The sequence below is a fragment of the Anser brachyrhynchus genome (genome assembly GCF_964034855.1).
Source record: "Anser brachyrhynchus genome assembly, chromosome: 3".
In the NCBI taxonomy this organism is placed as follows: Eukaryota; Metazoa; Chordata; class Aves; order Anseriformes; family Anatidae; genus Anser; species Anser brachyrhynchus.
In genome coordinates, this window is record NC_137696.1 from 33,948,377 (window position 1) to 33,970,243 (window position 21,867).

Below are 21,867 nucleotides of genomic sequence, written 5' to 3' on the forward strand. Positions count from 1 at the left end.
TAAGTTGATGTAATTTTGCTGGATACTTTCTCTTTTTGTATAGAGAGTTAACTTTTTTTCTCCTTCATTACAAAGCAACAAGATGAGGAAATAAAAGCTCTGAAATTTGGGGGGAGACCCCATGTTAAAAAGTGAGAGACTTCAGAAATGGACTGGAAGACAAAATCTGTGGGATGCTGTTTCTCTGATACAAGATGGATGTCAGTAGAAAGGAGACAATAAAGAAAGGGGGCTAGTGAAAAGCAGCAAGATAATTATTGTCTCCCAAGCACTGTCAGTTTGAAAGTTTTTTATGAAAAAAAAAGTGAATCTCATGAAATTCAGCAAGGCCAAGGTCCTACACCTGGATTAGAGCGATCCCAAGCACAAACACAGGCTGGGCGGAGAATGGATTGAGAGCAGCCCTGAGGAGGACCTGGGCGTGTTGGTTGGTGAGGAGCTCGACATGAGTTGGCAGTGTGTGCTCGCAGCCCAAAAAGCCAACCGTGTCCTGGGCTGCATCAGAAGCAGCAGGGCCGGCAGGGCGAGGGAGGGGATTCTCCCCCTCTGCTCTCATGAGAGCCCACCTGGAGCCCTGCATGCAGCTCTGGGGCCCCCAGCACAAGGACGTGGAAGTATTAGAATGAGTCTAAAGGAGTGCCAGCAGGATGATAAGGGGGCTGGGCGCCTGTCCTGTGAAGACAGGCTGAGGGAGATCGGGGTGTTCAGCCTGGAGAAGAGAAGGCTCCAGGGAGACCTTACAGCGGCCTGCCAGTGCCTAAAGGGGGCCTGCAGGAAAGCTGAGGAGAGACTCTGTGTCAGGAGGTATAGGATAGGACAAGGGGGAATGGCTTTAAACTACAAAAAAAGGTAGAGTTAGATGAGATATAAGGAAGGAGTTCTTTACTCTGAGGGCGTTGAGGCACTGGAACAGGTGGTGAATGAGAGAGGCTGTGGATGCCCCATCCCTGGAGGTGCTCAAGGCCAGGCTGGATGGGGCTTTGGGCAGCCTGGTCTGGTGGGAGGTGTCCCTGCCCATGGCAGGGGGGTGGAACCAGGTGGGCTTTAAGGTCCCTTCCAACCCAAACCACTGTGTTAATCTGTAAATCCACTTCCCCTGCTCTGGTCTGGTATGGATTTTCAAAGGTGCAAGGTCCCAATGTGTGTTTCTCCTAGATGGGTCCTTTTGGAGTGGGCTGTGCACCCCTGAATTGGGAGAGGGCAGTGGGGAGCCACCTCTTGAACTTGCATCTGTGGGGTATCTTCTCTTCTGCACCCACTGAAGTGACTGCTCACGTCTGGCTCGATTGCAAAGCATGAGATAAGGAAACTCCTAGTGCAGTTACCAAGGGGACAAAACAGAAACTCTGAATGTGGGAAGTAAACAAGGCTGAGGCTGCCTAGGAACCTCACGCTCCCCAGCCTGAGTGCTCCTACCACAGCGTTCACCATGGGGTAGTCCCCATGGCCACCTCACAGCAGTTTGCCACAAGACTCCCAAAGTGAGCTGTGCTGAGGTGCCCAGGACTGTGTGGGACAAGGAGAGTGTGTGGTTCCTGGTGTACGTGCTGTAGCTCCTCACGTGGGGCAGAGTCCTTTGCTATATGCTGCAGTGGTCCAAATCGCTTCTCTGGAGAGCCTGTCCAGGCAGCTCGTCTTTCATACCTTGTGGATTTGTGTCAGGAAGGCCAGGAGTTTGTGTTACAAGTTTTTCATTATTATTAGGGAGTGTTATACATAAAACTTATTGGGAAATATGTATTAAACAGTTTACAACCTGCATGGGCTACTGGGCATCCCCGCAGTTGGTTTGGTGTACAAGACCTGAGTTGCCAAACAGGGGTGTGTTGTGGAGATGCGCTGTGGCATAAGAATTTAAGAATCTACGTAGATCAGAGTAAAATCAGTGTGCAGATATGTAGCCTCTCCAAATAGACCTAGAGATATAAAGGATATAGTAGTGGGATGCCAGACAAGGATCAAATAATAAAGAGTTCTGGTGTAGGGGCAGTAGCTGTGGTTCTCCAATTAACATGCTGTATATTTATAAGAGGAGTTGGTTGGTGACACAAAGAAAAGTTTGAGTAGTACAAAAAATGATTATTTTTTTCTGTGGAAAGGAGGGTGACCTTGTAGTTAAAGAGTCTCTTGTGTCTTGTCAAGAGCTTGCTGTGTGTCCATGTGCAATTTGCATGTGCTTAGACTTTCAACAAGAGGCTTCAGATTTTCCAACTCTGTTTTATCTTTTTCCAAGTTTGTTCCTCAAAACTGCTGCCACTGAAAGCTTCACTTGGAATAGTGGACACTTAGAAATCCTCAAATCCAGTGCCAGGGTGTTTCTGAAATAGCACTTGTGTTGAAGCACCCAAAATCTATAGCCATTTTTGGAAATACAGGCCATAATTTCTCTGCTTGCCTGTCCCTGCCAGGGGGGACTGTATGTCCTTTCTTCATAAAATGTTTGAAAGGCACCGTAGAAGCATGCAGTGGTACCATAGCTTAGAGCAGCATGACAAAAAATGCCTTGCATGTGTAGGAATTTTATTTTCCTGGGGTCTTTTCCTAAAAGTCCCTAAAACTAGGGAGAAGCCTACAAATGGAAAAGCCTTCCTGTCAGCTGGTAAACGAAAGTATGGCATGGCTATGCTGCTGTTGGGAGCTGCAGTTAAGGAGGGTGCTGCTATTTTGCAGGTCTGTCGCTGGAGCGCTCAACCAACTCAATCGCCTCACGTGCTCGCCTGTGCGAGAGGGAGGAGGAGGTCATGGCTTGCTTCGAGACTGCGTGTGTCGTTGCCCAAGTGTACTTGCAGGAACTTGAAAAGGTAAGAAGAAGTGTGCTCAGGGTGTTACCTGGTGACCTGGGTGGGACATCGAGGGATTTTGACAGCAGAACTGGTGGCGGAAAGGCCAAGTGATCATAGACAAGGAGCATGAGAACAAGTCTGAAAGAATGAAGTGCCTTAGCATTTCTGTGGGCTGAGTTTTTCAGTATAAGCAGTTGCAAAACAGCTGTTTATCTGGTCTCTGCCAGTTTCTTCTGAGCATGACGTGTAGAAACCAGTTTTGCCTGCGGTAAAGCTTTGAATACTTCAGATATGCTCGAGTCTTTATCTCAAGTTTAGCTCTTACTAAGGAGGGATGACAGGCTTTGCATAGCAAGTGCCACCATGAAGGAACCCAAGATGTTTTACGTATCTGCCATGTAAGCGATACACAGCATTGGATATTGAGATCCCTAATGAGCTCAAAGTAACCTTTTGGGTCGACGATAGCAGTTTAATTGCTAATGCTTCGCCTTTTCCAGGTGAAACTGGAGGAACCTGGATCAGTATCAAGTAACTGCTTAGTCAGTGGTTGGCTAGGATGCTGGGTACTGTGAGCTCTGTTCGAGCTGTAATCCATGCCACTGATTTACTGGGCACATGCTTAGAGATCTCTATATCTGCTACTTTGACTACTTGCATTTAGCAGGGACACACCATAAGTTTTCACACTCTGCCACGCGTTATGCTTGACACGAGCATCATTGAGGCAATGAACGTTGCCTATTATTCTGTAACTTAACTGCTTTTTATCTTCTGACCGAATATTTCTGCTCTTCTCAGTAGCAACAGTGTGTTTGTTCCAGATCTTATTTTTAATTGCATTAAAACAAGAAAAATAAGCCTGGGACATGCACAAAAATACATGAAGAAAGCCAGATAACAATTTATTTGGTCTGTTTTTTGTAAGGAAAAAGCTACTTGTCTTTTTATTTAAAATTAAGTACTGCCCTCTCCTTGCGGAAGGACCAGTTCCTGCCAGTGCTGGGCACTGTAAATGTTTTTACTGACAGTTTGTGTATGCCAAGAAGGGAAAGAGTTTGAATAGTAATTCATTCATCTTCTGGACTCAGAGGGATGCAGGATTCATGTACTCAAAGTCCACAGGTCCTTTTCATTCCTGTTTTGGAGAGTCTACATAGTGCAGCTTACAGCAATGGAAGCTGTTTGTTAGCCCTACTGGAAGAGAGAGTTTCTAAGGAAGCCAAAGCAAGAGGGGTTTGGTAAGGCTAAAAGAGCAAAAACTTAAGATTCTTCCATTGATACTCCTTAGAGTTTACTAACTGTTATAAATATTTACATTATGTTAAGCTGGATATACTCACTTAAACATTGTGTTTATATTTCTGTGCGAGATGCTGGATCTGTGTGGTTCGAGTAGTATTTCTGAAGCCCTCAATATTAATGTGCACCTTTCTACTTTATTAAAGGTGTAAAGTAGTAAGTGGTGTTTCAAAACTCACTTTGGACACAGAATGTTTTATGGAAGTCACCGTATAGTTCATTTTAAAGTTGACTTTGGAAGGCTTTTTGAATAGCTGATGAAGGTAAGTTTTCGAGTAGTCTGAGGAGGAATCTGAAGGTTGAAGACAGTAACATTTTGTTACTGGCAATATCTCTGGCTCATGAGGAAATAGCTAGTTCAAAGAGTTGTCTGTAATCCCACTGGTTTCTTTCCTTGCAGACCTTAAACAGCACACATTCAAGGAGTATAAAGGGCAGCAACATGACGTACTCTGAGTTTGAACTGTCCTACTTCCTGGAAGCAGCTCTACAGAGTGCCTACGTGACTCATTTAAAGAAGGGGTAGGTGGATGCAGATGTTAATAAAAATAGATAGTACTGCATGTTTTGTCTCAGAACAGATGAAAGCTTCTTTCTTCATATGTTCTGTTGTGACATTTTTTGCTGCTGCTGGCTCACTTCAGGTTTTCTTAGTGCTCTCCCTTCCCCACACCCCATCCTAATTCTCAGTTTTCCGGACCCACAAGTAGGGTGGAGTAGAACAACTTTGTTGTCTTGACTCAGCTTTGCTCCCTGTGGAGATGAGGGGAGTCTGACCATAGAGAGTGAGTGGAATTTAAACACTGCTGAGTTCTTTTTAAATGCTCAGCCACAGGACCTGGTTTAGAACTCAGTCAAGTCTTAAGGGTTGTTTATTTTTTTAAGGTCTAAATGTCCTGATCAAAACCCCAATTCTGTGTGGTTTTACTAGAGAGAGTGCCCAACCTCAGCTGTAGGTGAGGGCATGGTGACCCCTAAAACAGGCAGTATCTTCAAACTCCATGTAGTTGATGGAAGGATTGCCATGTGGGGACAATCTGTTCAGCACTTGTAAACAATACTTGTAAGAGTTCTTCCTTCCCCACTCCTGTGTTTGTAGCATATTATTGCATTTGTTTTTAAGGAATCAGATACTGAATTTCTCACTGCTCTGTGTAGTGTCACTGGTCAAAGTTTTATAAACTTTCTTAAGCAAACCACCTTTTGAAAGTATTTCATCTTGGTTGGTTTTTTTACCTTCACTCCTAAAGATATTTTATCTCCTTTTCTTCAGTCTTCCTTCAGAGTGAAATGGAGAAGAAAGGGGAAAAGAAAAAATATGGGGAGAAGGAAAAGAAAGGAAACTAGGGAGGGAAAAAATCATAGCGAAAAACCAGCTTAAATTCTTCTGTAGAAAAAAAAAGATACCTCTTTTTGGCTCTGTTTGAGAAGGGACTGTTTCTGTTCAGGTTTTTCTTACTTTTTTTCCCCCAATAACGATTTAAATGCAACTATGAACATCTTTGGTGTTCTACGTTGTTTCATGTGAAGCCAGGGTTAAAAATCTGCACGTACAGTGAAGTTGTACTTGCAAGCATGTCCATGAGAGGTGCCTTCAGGTAAGTCTTCTTTAACCCAAAAGCTTTATTCACAAAGCCCAGATGTCATGGAATGACCCGTGTAGTCAACTGAGTACAAGTTTATGTGTAAAGAAGTACGAGGTTATAAGTATAAGGCATAGTCTCAGTATCATCTCAGTAATCTGGGAGAGGTACGTGGTTTTCCCATGTGAGGTGGTCGTTGACCAGATGTAGCAAAAACAGCAGGCTTTATTAGCCCTTTACTGATTTGGTGGCAAACAAAAGCTCAGGTCTTGCCAGTAAGCTCATTAACTATGCAATAAAATAAAAACTCATTTAAAACATATGGCACTGATGTCCTCTAGGCACCTTTTGAATAACGAACTCACTCGTGTTCCTTTTATTCAGCAGCATTTTAGATTCAGTATTCATCAGTTCAGTATATCTAGTGGGTTGTTTCAGCTGTTACTGGGAGCCCTACTTGCTCCCTTCCCACGTTATTTTAATGATAGCCTTTAAAAAAAAAACTACTAGAAAACAATTTGGAAACAAAATACGTGTGTGAATTAAGCACTGCTTTGATTATAAGCTGAATTGCTGCACGAGCAGCAAAGTGTTCTCTGTAGCTCTCTCCTGGTGGAAGAACAGCCTCGGAGCTGGCTTGGCTGTGGCACCAACAAAGCTCCATTTGCTTTGCACTTCTTCAGTGCAAATCAGAAGCAAAATCCCGTGAAATTAAAGGGCCAATGGGGGGAAAATAAGACAAACAGGAATCCCCAGCTTGTTTCTGTACCCTCTGCTTGTATTAATGTGCAGTTTCTGCCACGAGAGGGCATAAGCAGCATTGGGATATATTAAGGAAGGGAGGTTGGGTGAGGGGAGAAGGTTTTTCCGGTATATAATGAATCTCTCCACCCAATATCCAGAGGCTCAAAGAAACATTGTTGGTTTCAGCTTGTCCAGGTAGGGAATAGGCCTTTGATCTCCCAGGCTGATGGGGGGTAGGTCCCAGGAGGTGGGATGTCCTTTCCCAGTGGCACTTGTGTAGAGAATGAATAGCAAATGCTTTATTTCCTTTAGGAGGGCTGATGTCTCCTCGGGCAGGTGAGCTGAGAGATGGGAGAGGTGTTGTCCTGCTTGTGTTTGTTCCTTCTGGCAACATCTTGGAGCACGATCAGGGATGCCCTTTCCTCTTGTAGTGTATGGTGGTGAAAAGAAGGCACCTCCCTCGCTCATGCACACCCCTACAAAGCAGAGGTGCGTGCCATGAGGACCAGCAGGTCCTGCAGCTGTGCCAGTCCCTGATGCTGTTAAGAGATATTTATTTAAAAAATACTGCGTTGCTGAAAGCACACTTCTGCAGTTTGCCCTTCTGAATCCCAAGGAAGCTTTTCTGTTTGTCCAGTGCTGATGCTGTGGATGCAGAATATAGGCAGGCAGACGTTGTCGTACTGTAGGATGCAGCCTGTTGCCTTTCATGTTAGCGTTTGCACTGGGTTCTATTTTCTTCTGACATCTGAGTGACTTCTCTGTGAAGGTTAGGCTCATCCTTGACTGCCTTTAGTTTGTATTGAATGGGTATTATTATTTTATAGTGCTGTAGGGACTTCCGTCTAAATGCTCTTATTTGCTTAGAGCAAACAGGCTTCACCTGTGCAGGATAATGGTTATTTCTATGCTGCTCTTTTAATGGCATTTGAAGTTTGTGTGTGGAATAGCAAAGGCAAAGTAAATAAAAATGTCAGGGCTTTCCAGAGGATGTTGTTGGTTTTGGAAGCTCTAGACACTTCTGAAGAAAAAGATTTTCTGAAAAAATAAGCATTAAACACTTAGTAAAAATCTGATTTCCTTATGAGCCTTCAAGTCAGGGACCTGAATTACTTTGGAAAACCCTGATGAAACTGCCTGTGAGGGAAAGCTTACACACTTCTTTTCTTCCTTCCTCCTGTCATATTTTTTTTTTTTAGCGCTCTCACTTCCCTTTTTGAAATTTTATAGGCTTCTGTTGAAAGGCACTTTGAAAGAGGAACTTCATGTATGTGTTATTTTTACAGTGAAATCTAATATAGAAAGGTAGGACAGTCTCTGCCAGAATACTAATCTTTTCTGAGGAATTTATATGGGCTTGCTTGCCCTTCATCCCCTCCTCAGTCCTCCCAGCCTAGCACCTAGTAAAGGCAGCTATTAATTTGGGAGTGAGTCTTACTGTCTATTTGATGAAACTAGATAAATGCTAAGCTTTTGTTGTTGTTTTGGTGGTCTTTTTTTTTTTTTTGGTCACACTTGTTAGGTTGCCATTGGGAAAATGTTGTGTTTTTTGTTGTAGTTACTTGTCGTGTATCTGTCATAAGAATCCAGAGTCGTTGTCATTGGGTGCTTTTTATGCCTCTGCATGAACCACTGTTGAAGGAGAGAGTATGAATTTTTAGAAACCTGTGAGAGATGCAAAAGGAGCTTTGCAGAGGCAACGGTGTTGCTGCTGTTTGTGTGCTTTCCCCCAGAGAGGTGGCTCTGCAAATTGCCATGCGGTCGTGTGAATATGATCTCTTCCACCTGTTAGTGCCTAGGTTTTTACAGTTAATGAATGGGGATAAGAACATGATCTTCTGGTGCCTACTTTTGGGTCCACTCCGGCTTAGTATCCGTATTTCTTTCCCATCAATTTGCACAGAAAACAGTGTATTTCTTAATTGTCTTACATCTTAAAATTTTATGTAGTGTTAGCCAAACAATATGACATAAATGTGATATGACTAATAGTCTGGTAATTAATTACCCTTTATAAGGGGGTACCTGTGGAAAATAAAAAAAAGGATTTTCATGCCAAGCTGGACTGAGCCACTCAAGATGCCGTCTGCCACAGTTTGTACTCATGATTTTCTGTTCCTCTGTATTAAATTAAATGTAATTGAATCCTAAGCCACATTTCATCATGGCTTTTAAAATACTTCTCTTGCTACCTTTGTGGTTAAAACCAAGGCAGTTCATTTAATGACCACGTGCTTTTTCCTTCCTGTTTCTCCTCACTTCTTTCTCTGGCATCTCAGCAGTGCAGTAGGGACGTATGGAGTCTTTCAGCTCATTTAATTTCCATGACCTAATGTTTGCTACTGATGCCCTGACTTGAGCTAACAGTACCTTGGATTTCCAGGTAGTCTTCTGTCCCAATCTGGGGGGGGGGCTCAGAATTGCTTAATTCCTGATCTGGACAAGATCAAATGGATTCACCAAGGATTGCCAAGGGTCTTACGTTTACGTCCTCATCTGCTTATCTACACACGCTTATTTCTTTTCAAAGACCCGCTTTTCTTTTTTGTTTCTTCAGGTTCTATTTTCATAAATCTTATCAAATGCACGTTTAATATATGAAGGGCATCTGTTAATGGAACAGTAAGCTCATTGTAGTCATGAGTAGCATTCATACGCTTAAAATGAAGTGCGTGTGCTCTTTGGCCTTCCAGTGCCTTGGAGCACTGAGTGGAAAGGCAAACTCCTGCAGCGGGGTGTGCTTGCCAGCTGCTGGCAGGTGTACTGTCTCCTGTGACAGCTCAATAATGTTCAATAACGTTCAAAACATACGGGCTGCCAAAGCAAATCCTCAGTCCTGTAGAACTGGTATTGCTGTCAGATGCTTTGCATGTTTCCGGCTTAAGAGCTCAGAGCCCGGAGCGAGTGCCCTCTGGGAGAGCCTGACCGCACGAGAGCCTGTCAGGGAGGCTCCTGCCCGCCCGCTGGGCACCGCTGCCTTCTGCTGAAGGTGTTCGAGGTGTTTGTCCTGTGGCTCATGCTCAACCCCGACTGCTTGCGGAAGGGCAGCAGCTTGCTATTTATTCTTCTGTTCACCTCAGTGGTTTCTATTCCTTCCTTTTCCTCTCCCCGTCCCTCCAGAGCACAGTGGTTCTCCTATGAAGTGTTGACTTGGTTTATGGCCTTGTCTAAAAAGCGGAACTGAAATGGTTCTCCAGTATCCTGGGGAGAAAACGGTCTTTTTTAGCACATTCTCTAGTTTTTTTTTTTGTCTCCAAGTATATGCCGAATGTGGCATTCATTGGCTTTGCAAATAGCCACTGATCTTTCTGTTGCTAGTGAATGGATCCATTGTCACTTTAAGAAAAATACCATTACCATAACAAGAAATCTAAACATGCATTTCTGAAAATGTTGTGGAACTGTTGTACAGCATAACTCTTCTTCCCGGCCTCTTAGGGAGCCCAAGGAAGTACAGGACGTGCCAGCACTCATTAAGTAGCTGAGGGGAGCGATTGGGCAGATGCTCTTTGTTCAGTTGGGGGAATTGCCTGTTTCGGAGTATTTGGCAATAAACAGTCTGTGAACAGTTCTGTGGGCTTTGGTGTGACTACTCACGGGCGTAAATACCACCACATGCCTAATTGCTTTCCTCAGTGTAAGGTCCAGAACTGCATACCTGTGTGTATAGTCTTTTCTAGACCCACAAAAATGCACCAGGTGTCTTGGCCATGTAAGTGAAGCGCTTGCTGAAGCGTTAAAGTCCAGCTTGCAAAAATTTCCTCAAGAATTTTTTCCTGGATAAGTTATGAGTGCATCTTTTACCTAGGAGAAAGTGAAAGGGAAAAAAAAAAAAAGACAGCATCAGACTTTCTCCAGATGAGCGGATCACCAGTGTTTTTTATCTTGCCTTACTTCGATGCTTGTCGGTAGGTTACCACCAGTTAGGTAACGATGAGAATTCTCTACTCCAAGTTTAGAATTTTGGGATTGGTCTTGGTAGGAATAAAGACCATACATCTGCATCGTGACTTGGTGACTGTAGCCTTAGGGTGACATTCTGTGTAGCCAGTACTCTGGATAAACAGCGTTAACTTACATTATTTTTCCTCAGAAAATATTTTTGTTCCTTTGAATGCTTGCGATTGATTTCGGAGTACAGGAAAGTGTGCGGTGCATGAAAGTGGGCACAAACAGGGTGCATACTAGTTACCTTGAAAATTTTAAACAGAGTCACAGAAATGGGTTGTGCTGTATGGTTGTGGGGGGTTTTTTTGTTGTTTTTTTAAGAAATCTAGGTGATGCTTGCATGGAAAACTTTATTGGAATAAGCTGAAGTGGCAATTAATATACCAGTACAACTCCCGGTCTGGAAGTCTTTAATTCAGTGCAGCATTGCTGCTTTACTGGTAGCTTGTAATTCTTTGGGTAGCTTCCACCCTTCGATGGAAGTGAGCTAGACTATTCTGGAGTTACTGTGGTGTTAGGGCTTTGTTCTTAACGTGGAAGAGTCTTGCAAGCTGCAAGTGTGCTAACTAGTATGTCTAGTGTTCAACCGTTCCTCTCTCCATCTCTTTTAGTGCTCGGACACAGGGTTAAGATACCGTTTGGCAACTAGACTGCTTTAATTGCTCATCGTGTACACAGAATGTGATTTATTTTTTTCAGCCTAACCCACTTTCATTGTAGGTTAAGCTGTGCTTGCAGACAGTTCCTGCAACTTTAGGTGCCTAATAGTAAACTGTTTAAACCACTGTAATTTCATCATGCGTTTGGACCATCAGACCCAAGGCATTTAAGCACCACCTAAAAGGAATCGTCACGTAAAAGCATCCCATCAGCTCACTATAATTCAAACCAGTGCAGTCTGTGTGTATGAAGAGGAGATGTGGATGCTTTTAAGAAGAAGCATCTGCTTTATAAATATGAACTATGAAAAGCTTCCAAATGTCCCCTCTGTTCCTCAAATGTGAATGTGATCTTCTCCTAGGAAGCCATCTGGAGTAGGCATGCTACAGTCGCTGCCTCGCTCGGTGCCATTGTCCTGTCTGCCTTGGAGTGACTCGTCTCGCTACTGCATGCTCAGTGGTGGTTTTGTTGGCTTGCTTGAATGCCAAGTCTGTTGCCCAGCTTTGGTGCACCATGAAAATATTTCCTATCTAACGTGCTCGTTTTCTTTTGCTTTTTTTTATGATATTTTTTTTCCTGCTTTCCCATTAGCAATATTGTGAAAGGAATGAGGAGTCTGCGAGGAATACTACGGACTGTGGAAACAAAAGCTACTCAGACCTTCAAAATGGTAAGGGGAGTGAACGGGAGCTGGGAAGGTGGGCGTCATCTGCTGCGATGGAATTCTGTTTCTTAACCACTGCGTTTGGACAAATTTTTCCTCACTTGATTGCTTGTTGTTGTGTTTGTTTTTTTAATACTTCTGGGAGTGATGTGTCCGGTGATGCACTTAATTCAGAGAGCTATCCAATTGAAACCTCTGAGCCTTCAACTCTGGGCATATGGGATACTTTTATCTATTTTTTTTTCAGTGGATTTTCTAACTCTGGTATAAATGGAGGTGTATTGAGTTTGATAGTGCTATCCCAGGTGATAATGTCTTGCTTGCTTTTCAGTGTGTCCATGCATACCTCTTCACTTTTGCATGTAGCAACAGAAAGTACTTCTGGTGCTTGCAATGAAACAGGGCTTTTTTAGACTCAAATGCTTCAGTGTTCATGTAAAACTCCTTTCAATACAGTGTAGCACAGAGTGATTTTTCTTTTGTATTTGCCTTCTGTATCCTGTTATGCTGAGTGCCTCTGGTAAAGAAATCATGGAGAAACTTATTTATATCTCTTTAACTGTGTAGTTTAGCTTGGATGGTCCTTCCTTACCTCCGCTTGAAGAGATCTTGTCCTAAGGTTACTCAGGATGTGACAAGATCAACAGCATGGAGAAGAGCAGTCTTGAGAACACGAATGAAAACTCTGCAGCCTGAAAAGTGTTGACACAGATCTGAACTAAACACAAAACAAGTTTAGCCATCTTTGTTTGTGTTTTGTGTAATTCCAGAGAAGTTTGGAGAAGAGGTGGACATGGTTTTGCTTAGCATTTTGAAGATGGAGGGTGCTGGGTTCCAATGGATGGACTGATCTGTGTGTCTATTTCTTATGCAAATGCAGAATTAAAATGAAAGCATGAGCAGAAGGGGTAACCTGGGTGAATTTTTTGCCTAGGTTTCTCACTTCTATATGTTTTGGAACTTCAGGTCTTGAAATGAATCTTCTTGTTGTCCAGGGATCACCTATGCCTAGTGGAAAATAGACATGCACGTGGAATAATGTGCAGGGAATTAGAAGAAGTGACTTAAATAATTGTCACACTCAAATGGTCACATCCTTTCCCAGATTGAGATCAGGACTCGGGGGATTTTCTTGCTCATCTGTTTTACCGTTATGCTGAAATGAGTGTAACCATCTGCTGTTCTTGTACCATGGCAGAATGTGGCACTTGAATGCTCCTGTCCCTGTGCAACTGGGGAGAGCTATCCAACACCTCTGGGGGGTTTATTCCTAAGGGGAAACTTGAAGGTGTTCATCCAGTAGTTTTTCCTGGGACTTCTATTTTACTGGAAGTTGTGTTTTCTTTTTCTTATTTGTTTTTAAAGAGCTGTCAAGAGGGCAAAGGGAGGAACGTGCTTAATTAAACAAGTTTTTCAAGCATGAAAGTGAAACACGCAATTTTCTTCTTCCTAATTTGTGGGATCACAGTGTTCTCCAAGCATAATGATGCTTTTTTTAGCCAAAGGCAGTAATAACATAAATCACAGTCTTGGCCTGTTCTGGTTTGTTTGGTCTTATTCAAAACAAGAGTGAAGCTAATTTACACAGCTACTGTACTGTATGTTAAAATCGAAGGCATTGCGAGTATTTGGTTCTTGCTTTTTGAAAGGCTTATCACAAACTGTACTCCTACTTTTGTGTGAAACAGTAAAGATCTGTCTGTTGCTGGCATAATATTCTTCCCTCCCCTCTAATGCTGTAGGAAAAAAAAATAAAGGAGAGTTGGCTCCTTAGGGTAAAACTGACTAAATAATTACACACTGAGATGGTAAAATGATACTGGCTAATGTCACAGTGCCCTAGGCCATTTTGCTCATGGTTACTTGCTATAAAAAGCATAGAAGAGCGTAGTTAGATACAGAAGGCTTTCTGTAACTTGCCAGCAGAAGCGCAGGGAAGGTCTTGGGGTTTCCAGGGGGTTGTATGTGACAATATTTCTTTGAGGTATTGCCATACATTCAAATCAGCTTGCCATTTGCTTAGGTATAGCTATGAAACCTCCCTTTCTGGTGCTGAAGAAACAGTGAGAGCGCACACACGCTAGTGTGGCTGCGTTTTAGACTAGCTCAGTGACTCTGTGTGTAGTAAGGTAGATGACAATAAAGAATCTTGTATTAAAAGAGGTTATTTTTCTGCATCTGATGAGCTGAATTTTATTTAACCTCAGTATGATTTGTTTGATCCTACAGATGTCACACCTCAAGTGTCGTAATGGTTCAGTTTATCAGTCGTACCTACCCTGGTATTTAAGAGAGTGCCTCTTGGCAGCCTCTTACCTTATCATAATGCATGAATTGCACATAAAATACATATGCAGTAGTCAGAGAAGTTCAAAAATATTTGCAGGCATTAGGACGGAGGGGCTGAAGTTTCAGTCTGCCTCTGTGCTGTGCGACGTTTGTTTTGCAGCATAGAGTAGTGCGCTTCTGAGAATTCCCAGAAGATATCCCCTGCTTTGATTTCCCTCTGCTTGTTTGCATGTTCATCTGTTTACAATGCAAAAAGCTAGAGATTTATTACGTGAGTCTAAACAGAGACAAATGCCAAGGATAGTTTTGCAAAATCAACTTAGCTTGGTGCCTTTTGGGCCCAGCTTGCCAGCTATGGATATGAACTGGAAAGCGAGTACTTAAGGGCGCTCAGTGGTCAGAAAGGGCACATGATGTTGTTGTCTTGACATAAAGTTCCTAACCCTCTTCTCTCTTTCCTCCATTATTATAACAACAACAACAGCAACAAAAATAGAAGTAATCCAGAGATGAAGTTGTAAAAAGCTGCAGTTGGAGATGCACTAACAGCTACAGGGTTGTGCTTTTAAACCTGAGGCAGAAGTCGTCTCTGGGCTGAGACTTGCATCCAAAGTTTTGAGGCTGAGAAAGCAGTGGAGTGTCATCATACTCTGAAATAGAAACACTTGTGAGATTGTCTCAAAAGTCCAGGTGGCAATCAGCTGTTTTCATTCACTAATGTGTCCCTTCCTGTCAGGCTATTTTTTTAACTATTGCATTGCAACAAGACCATGTAAATGCAGAAGGGTGGGCTTTTTGGAGGAGGGAAGCAACTGCCAATGTGGCAGACTTTATAGCAGCAACTTTAGCTACTCTGAAAAGAGGTACTGTAATGCTATTAGTATATCTGCTTCCCAAGGTGAGACGTCGGGAGCGATATTTTGTGTGTGTGTGTGTTTGAGAAGGCTTCACTGATGCATTTCTCTCTGTACTGTTCACTGATCTCTAGACTGCAGCCAAGCAGCTAGCCCAAGTACTTCTCCACTCCTTAAGCGAAGACTGTTACTGGAGCCCTTTATCTGATCCTCTTCCTGAGTTCATGAACAAGGAAGATCAGTCTTACGTTAGCAATCTTCTTTGTCGGAAGCCCGAGCTATACACAGAAGAGAAGTAAGCATTCTTTTTTATTTGGGGTTATTGACAGAAGGAAGAAGAGTGTTTGAATGCTCTTCAGTACTGCTAATTATGTCACTGATTGATGTGGTAGTTTTGTGTGTTCTTGGTTTTGACTTCTCATCAGAAGGCCTGCTGGGAAGAATAAAGCATTAAACCTTGGGTGTTTTGATGTTGTTTTTTTCCCCCCAGGAAGGAAGAAAATCCAACCAAACAGCTGTCTTTGCTATGAAATAGAAATAATCTATTTATGGTTCAGAATAGCTCATCTAGGATATGTTTCAGAGCTTTTAATTGTGTGAACCTGAAAAAGCAGGTATTACCTAGCAAATGAATTATGTATGAGAAGTTTCAAGTTACTGCTCTTCTCGTGAAATGAGAAAGAGAGGCGTGTAGGATAATTCTTGACCTTCCTCAGAAAATTGTGTTCTGTCTTTCAGCGTTTACTGCCCTCGAGACAACGTAGAAGAAGCTCTTCTTCTCCTCTTAATCAGTGAATCCATGGTAAGCCAAAAATGAGTTTGTAATATTAATAGCACAAAAGGAGTATCTAAAATTTCCATGTCGAGTCCTCTGGTTGGTTTTGTTTACAGAATCTTCCCTACATAAACAAAGATTCTTCTGATGAACAGGAAATGCTATTTCTTTCTCTTGGTGACACCACTTTTATTAGGCGGAACTTCAGTGAAGGATTTGGGGAGTTGTCAAGAAAAGGAAATACCTGCATTCACCATAGCTGCATGCAGTTTCTGATATTGAGGTACATTGCTTGTAGACAGATGTTTCCATTCACAACATCTGTGTGGATTTATGGATCAAGAATGAGAGGAACTGGGAGTCTTGGGTAAATCCACGTGTGATGGAGCCTGCTGTTTGGCATTTGCAAGGTAGAACAACCTGCTTATGTATCGTAGTCTGTAGGGATAGTGTTTTAGCTGCTTCAGTCCTGAGTGGTCTTTGGCAGCGTCTGATGCTCATGGTTCAGGGGTTTGTGTCACTTGTAGATGTGACATCCATAATGAAATACACGGGAATTATTAGATTTCTTTTATTTATAGCATCAGTGATGGCGGGGAAAAACAACTGTATGGAAAAGTGCAAGGTAACGTTTAATCATTTCCATGTCCCGAGAAGATGCAAACTGAGAAAATCTGTAAGGAGTGGTTTTTTTGAAGCGGTGTAAAGAATGTTACTTTGCTTTAAATACTGGATGGTCGCTTGTAGCTTAAAGTGAGGTTTGGAAACCTCAGAGCTTCAGTGACACTCTTAGGAACTTTCAGACAGCTTTCAGATGAGGTGAAAAGAAATACTATGGGAACTTTTTTTTTGGTTTGGTTTCTTGGCTTTCTTCAGTTTTTCTATGTCTGTTTCTTCTAGCTCAAGTCTCTCCCCTTTCCTGCAAAATTCTGAACATGCCATCTTAATATTGTTTGCTTTTAGAATTTGGGGCAAAAATTAGGAGGTAGAACCACTGCAAAATACTAAGTTGACTTAAAATGTTACGTGAGCAGTATAACACTTGAGACTTTTTGGGGATCTCTAATTTAAATCTCTGCAGTATATCTGCATTGCATTTTCAAGGGCTTTTTGTAATTAGAAGTGGAGCCTCCTGGAGCAGGGGCTTGTAGTGTGATGTATGCAGTGTTACACTTCTGTTAAAATCAGAAGAACTCGTGTCAGCATGGCTTGTCTGGGCTGATCCGTGTGGGAGGAGGGATCTGGAGCAGCGGTAGTACCGACTGCTCCAGCCTTCTCTGGGGCTGACCTCACAGCTGAAAAGGCCTTACGGGACCTTGAGCACTATAGTCTTGTTCTGCTGAAGGGAGTGAAAGTTATCATTTTATCCAGTAGCATGTAAAATGGCAAACTGATCCTGTAACTGTTATGGATGAAGCAGTGTGAAAATGATACTGATAGGAGCTGGACTACTGTGCTGACTTCAATATTAAATAAGGTATGAGTGTGTTTAAGTGCTGTCTCCTATACATAGGAACTGTCTGGAGGTAGGTGCACGGCATTTTGATCTGCTGTGCATAAAGTACTTAAATAAGCAAAGGTCCTGTAGTGGAGTACTGCAGGAGCAATAACGGACTCCATTTTTTGGGGAATGGAACACCTGAGCCTGTGCTTTCCTCTTGCATTAGCAGTAGGCTTGCCATTTGTTTACTGTTTTAACAAAACTACAGGACAAGTGTATAGAAATACACTTAGCAATGACAGGAACGTGCTTTCTGAGTGAGAGAACAGAAGGAGCAATCTGATTCTTATATATTTTTGCAGTGCATAAATATTTACCTGCAGTTCTGCTGCTGTGGTATTAGGAAGCGGAAATTTTGCTTAATTCGTGATGCAATGAGAGATCTATTACAGCTGTTCGTTGTAAGCTAGTGAGTTTTCTCATGTACAGGTTTGTTGTTCATTTGGAGATGTGTGGGTTGTTTTGCTGTTTTTTAAAATTTGCTGAGCCTTATGGAACATAAGTTAACAAAGAGCAGATTTCCAGTTGCAGTCTCCCTCATGATATGATGTTGGCTGAATAACACACTTTCCTTCTTGGAGAGAGTGTTGGTGGCAAGTAATAATGATATGTTTCTGTAGGCCAGTAAGCAACGTGGTTGGTGATCCCAGATATCGGCTGGGTTGGGTGTATCTTCAGTACTCTGATTAAGAGCCCCTTGAAATTAAACAGAAACATAGGACTAAGTTGACTTGTTTGGAGCTATCCAGAATCTGACACTTTGATTGCTCTGTCAGAGCAAAACTCACCAGAACAGTACTTTCCCTGTCTGATTTTTAAAGAGAAAAAATAGCAACCTTGCTGCTCTAATTCTTTTGCAGGACTGTAAAACCAAACAGCTGCTCCACCTGCCTGTTTCTGACTTTAGCCGTTCCAAAATGAACTGACGTGGGACAAAACTGGGGGGAGGGGGGTTTGGGGACAGGAGAATTGTCAGCACAAAGAGGGGACGTAAAACAAAGACATGTCCTGGGCAAGAGCGTAGATCATCAGAGAACCATAAATATGTGAGAAATTGGCTGAAGGGGATACAGGACATGGTAAGTCGTTGGTTTGTTTTTTTAGCAATATACATCTTGAACACCTTTTTATTCTCCTAGCCATACAAGGAGGGAATAAGTCATTGCTAGACGGTTTGCTGCACCAGCTGAAATGCACTCTATTCTTCTGCTTGTCTCACCTTCATAAGGTGTACCTGACACCTACCTCACAAGGATCTGTGTGACTCCCCAGAAAAAGTTACTGGTGCTACAAGACTCCTTCCTGTAGGGGTTAAGAGGAAAAAAGAAACCACGTGTAAGGCGTTGCGAGCCTCATCCTACATTCCAGCAAACTTTCTCCGACTCCCCGTGGTGCAGGGTTCTGACTCCAGATGCTGTCTGTGCTTTTCTTACCCCATTCCCTTTGCTTTTGGAGGGAGCAGCTTTGCATGTTCTGGTGGAACGAAATGGGAATATCTTCTAAATTGGTCATTAAGCATTCCTTCAGTATTTCACTCGCTCTGCTTTGGAGCCTAAGTATAGAAAAATCAAGTAGCGTGGTAGACTTCGTCATAGCTTTGAAAATGTTTCTGTGGGTATGTTAACACTTAGAGTAACAGCTTGTTTCCTTATGGCCCTCTCCTGAGTTGCCTTTTGTATTTGTTCTGTCCTGTTGAAAATGGGAACCTATCTTCCTAAGCTAAGGCGTCTCTGCAGACAATGAGGAGCACCCTGGTTCACCCTGGTTGTGGGGTTCGGCAAGCTGTCGCCCGTGGTGCCAGTTGTTATTTAGCTACCGTGGCTGGCTGTGGAGCCCTTGTGGAGGAATGTAGTGAAACAAATCAGGCAGCCTGAAGATTACCACAGTCGGGGCTGTCTTCTTTAGGGGGTTTGGAGGTTTCGGGGTGAAATTCTCCTTCCATATGCACAGCCTGAGTTACAGGATGGACGGGCTGGTCATAAGAGGCGAAAAATGTTCTCCCTCTCACCCGGGAGGAAGCCAGCTTGTGCCGGCCTTTGCAAGCTCGGGCTGCAGTAGAACGATGTGTTCCTGTTGAGCACTGGGAAGATGGACCAGCCTATTTTTAAATGGCTAGTCCTGTGTCTGGCTGTATTTAACTCATCAAGACCAACAGCACTGTCTTTGGGGCGAGCCGAGTACGTGGTGGCTTGCTGCATGTGCCTTCTCTGCCCCGTGGCACTGGTTCTGCTGTCAGAGGCTCTGGGCCTGTTGTGGGGCTGCGAGTAGGCAGGGGAGGTTTGGCAGGACTAATCCTTAACTGCAGTTTTGTTTGTTTTATTAACTGGTCCCAGGAATATTTGCTGAGTTGACTCTGCTGCCCCTTAAAATCAGCCAGAAGTTTCTCAGAGCAAGGACTGGAACCTTTCTGTGACTTCTGGTGTGTACTTTTGAAGTAAAAGTTCTTTATTTGTGTTTATAAACTTTCCCTTTTTGAATCTGAGGTCTAAAATATAGTCTGAAATCTTTAATTCAGCCCTTGGGAATGCTGCCTCTTATAGCGAGGGTTCCTGGCTGGTGTGGTCCACCAAATGTCCCAGGTAGCATGGGTTACCTTGTTGATTCGGAGTTCACTTCAGTACCAGTGGAAATGCAGCTCCTTGTGTCCAAAACTAATAAATTCTGTGCCTGTGTAACAGAGATTAGCAATGTCATCCCCATCTTATCTCTGATTTGAATCCCTAAAGGCGATTTGACCTTGCAGAGCCTGAGAGCACAGAACAGATGGTGAGGGAGGAAGTAAGATACTGGGACTGGTCCTGATCTTTTTACTGGTGAGAGTAAGAACTTGTGGTTTTGAGCATGCCTGTAAGGGAATAAGACTTAACCTGTTTATTTTTAAACACAGAAATAATTAAAACACATTAACTCTGCAGTTCCTAACTTCATACAGTAATCCTGGCCAACATATGGGTTGGTGAAAGAGAAGAAACTCTTGTTGCTTTTATGGTGTGTTTTTTTTTGAATGACACCAAGCCCGGTGATGATGCAACAGCTGGACGACTGTCACGAGTATTTCTTTGAGGGCCATGGGACTAAGGCTGCTGAAGGAGACAACTGGGGACAGCATTGCCTGTTCTGTTGGTTCCTGCCAAATCACAGTGCTGCGCTTACAATAACGAGCTTGACAGTAACTGGTCTGCAAGGCAAAGCTGTGCACTTGGGACCTGTGAAGATGGATTGCAGGATGTTTCTAGTGGGAAATATACCACCCCTGTTAATTTCCTTGTGAATGAACAGTTCAGCTGCAAGCCCCAGAAGATGGGCTAGCCAGCTTTTTCTTCTTTTGCTTTGCAGTAGGCAGTCTTATTTCCAAACTTGCAGGGAGGATGTAAATTCTTGGAAGATAACTCTAAATGCAGATTATCGATGGCAGATACATGACTTTGGTACCCAAGACAGTACCCATACATAAAGCTGCCTTTGTTACATTACTTTTTCCCCTCCTTTCCTTCTGGGTAGGGATGTCGGGCTGTTTTGGCCAGGAGTCATGTCTGTCTTGCTTTCAGTGGTATTTCCAGAATTAGGTCTGCTACAAGAGTAGGTATTAGAATACACCTGCTGAGAGAGATGACAGTCATATTTTATAACTAAATGCCAGACCAAAAGGAAAAGTTGAGAAGAGTATTCATATGTTGTTGGCTGTCCAAGGATAATTTGAGTCTCTGATATGTTTTGCAAACTTCCTGTGTGGTGTAGTAGAAAATAGTCAATAGTTGTTGCTTATTTAGACCGTAATTCTTCAGCAGTTTGTAATAGGTATCTTTCTAATTGTCTATAGTGACAAACCACATTTTGCTTAGAAGGAAGTGTTTACATTGAGGGAAAGGAGGACCAAGAACAATATGTAGAATTAATATGCTCACTTGTGAGCCAGACCTCCTCAGTAGGTCAGACAGGCACGGATTTGTTTTGGGGACATGACTGGCTGGCTTGCTTTGTGTTTATGACACTGTTGTGCCTCCTTGATATTTGTAGAAATGGAGTTGCTTACTCATCCTAAGTGAAATTGCTGCTGACACAGACGAAGCTCTTTACTCTGCTGCATTTGTGTTTTGGGTAAGAGAAATTCAGCCTTCCAGCCCCTTTGTATCCATGGGCTATTTTGCTCAGACATCTAGATGGGGTCCTGTGAGCGATTGCCCACCAGAAATGAGACAGATGCCTGACAATTCATACAGGCACTAACTACATTTTCATTGTCTGCGCTTCTGCTCTTAAATGGAGCAGGTTGTGGTATTTCTGTAAGAGCAGATCTGGGAGTGGTTGGCGGATGGTATTTCCTCCTTGTTCCACCTGCTTCCCGTTTTCACAGCAGCCTTGTGGTCAACCTTGAATACTTTCTTTGTGTATGTAGTGAGGAGAGCCTTCAAATGCTGTGTGGAGATAGTACCTCAGGTGGAAATTCAGTAGCCCCTTATGTGAATGGATCTGTGCCATTGCAGAGAACGGAGACCCAAGGATGTGGGCTAAGTATTTCCCACCTCTTAGTGGTAGAGGCATCGATTGCACGATTTCTAAGGCTTGTTGTCGATCTTGCACACACAGCATTTGTTTTTCTCTCTTAATGTTAGTATTGAATCACACCAATTACATTATTACAGTACACTGTAAAACATGCTGCTGTTCTGTATAGCTGGGTTGCAGTGGATCTGGCAATTATGTCTCCTTTCAAAAGACACAAGTTGAACATTAGAATGCCCATGAATTAGGGCGCAGGCAGCA

General features: G+C 43.0%; 1 protein-coding gene across 5 annotated transcripts in view; it reads left to right on the forward strand.

Moving 5' to 3' along the window:
• The window catches only part of TTC7A (tetratricopeptide repeat domain 7A), a gene marked incomplete at its 5' end in the record, with an annotated part of 172,914 nt that overhangs the window by 18,468 nt on the left and 132,579 nt on the right, over nt 1-21,867 (forward strand). For all 5 annotated transcript variants that reach the window (XM_080588231.1, XM_080588230.1, XM_080588232.1 and 2 more), the window contains 5 exons: nt 2,671-2,801; nt 4,486-4,607; nt 11,612-11,690; nt 14,962-15,122; nt 15,566-15,629. In XM_080588231.1, the coding sequence (XP_080444357.1) occupies nt 2,671-2,801; nt 4,486-4,607; nt 11,612-11,690; nt 14,962-15,122; nt 15,566-15,629 (557 nt within the window). The remainder of the gene's footprint in view (nt 1-2,670; nt 2,802-4,485; nt 4,608-11,611; nt 11,691-14,961; nt 15,123-15,565; nt 15,630-21,867) is intronic.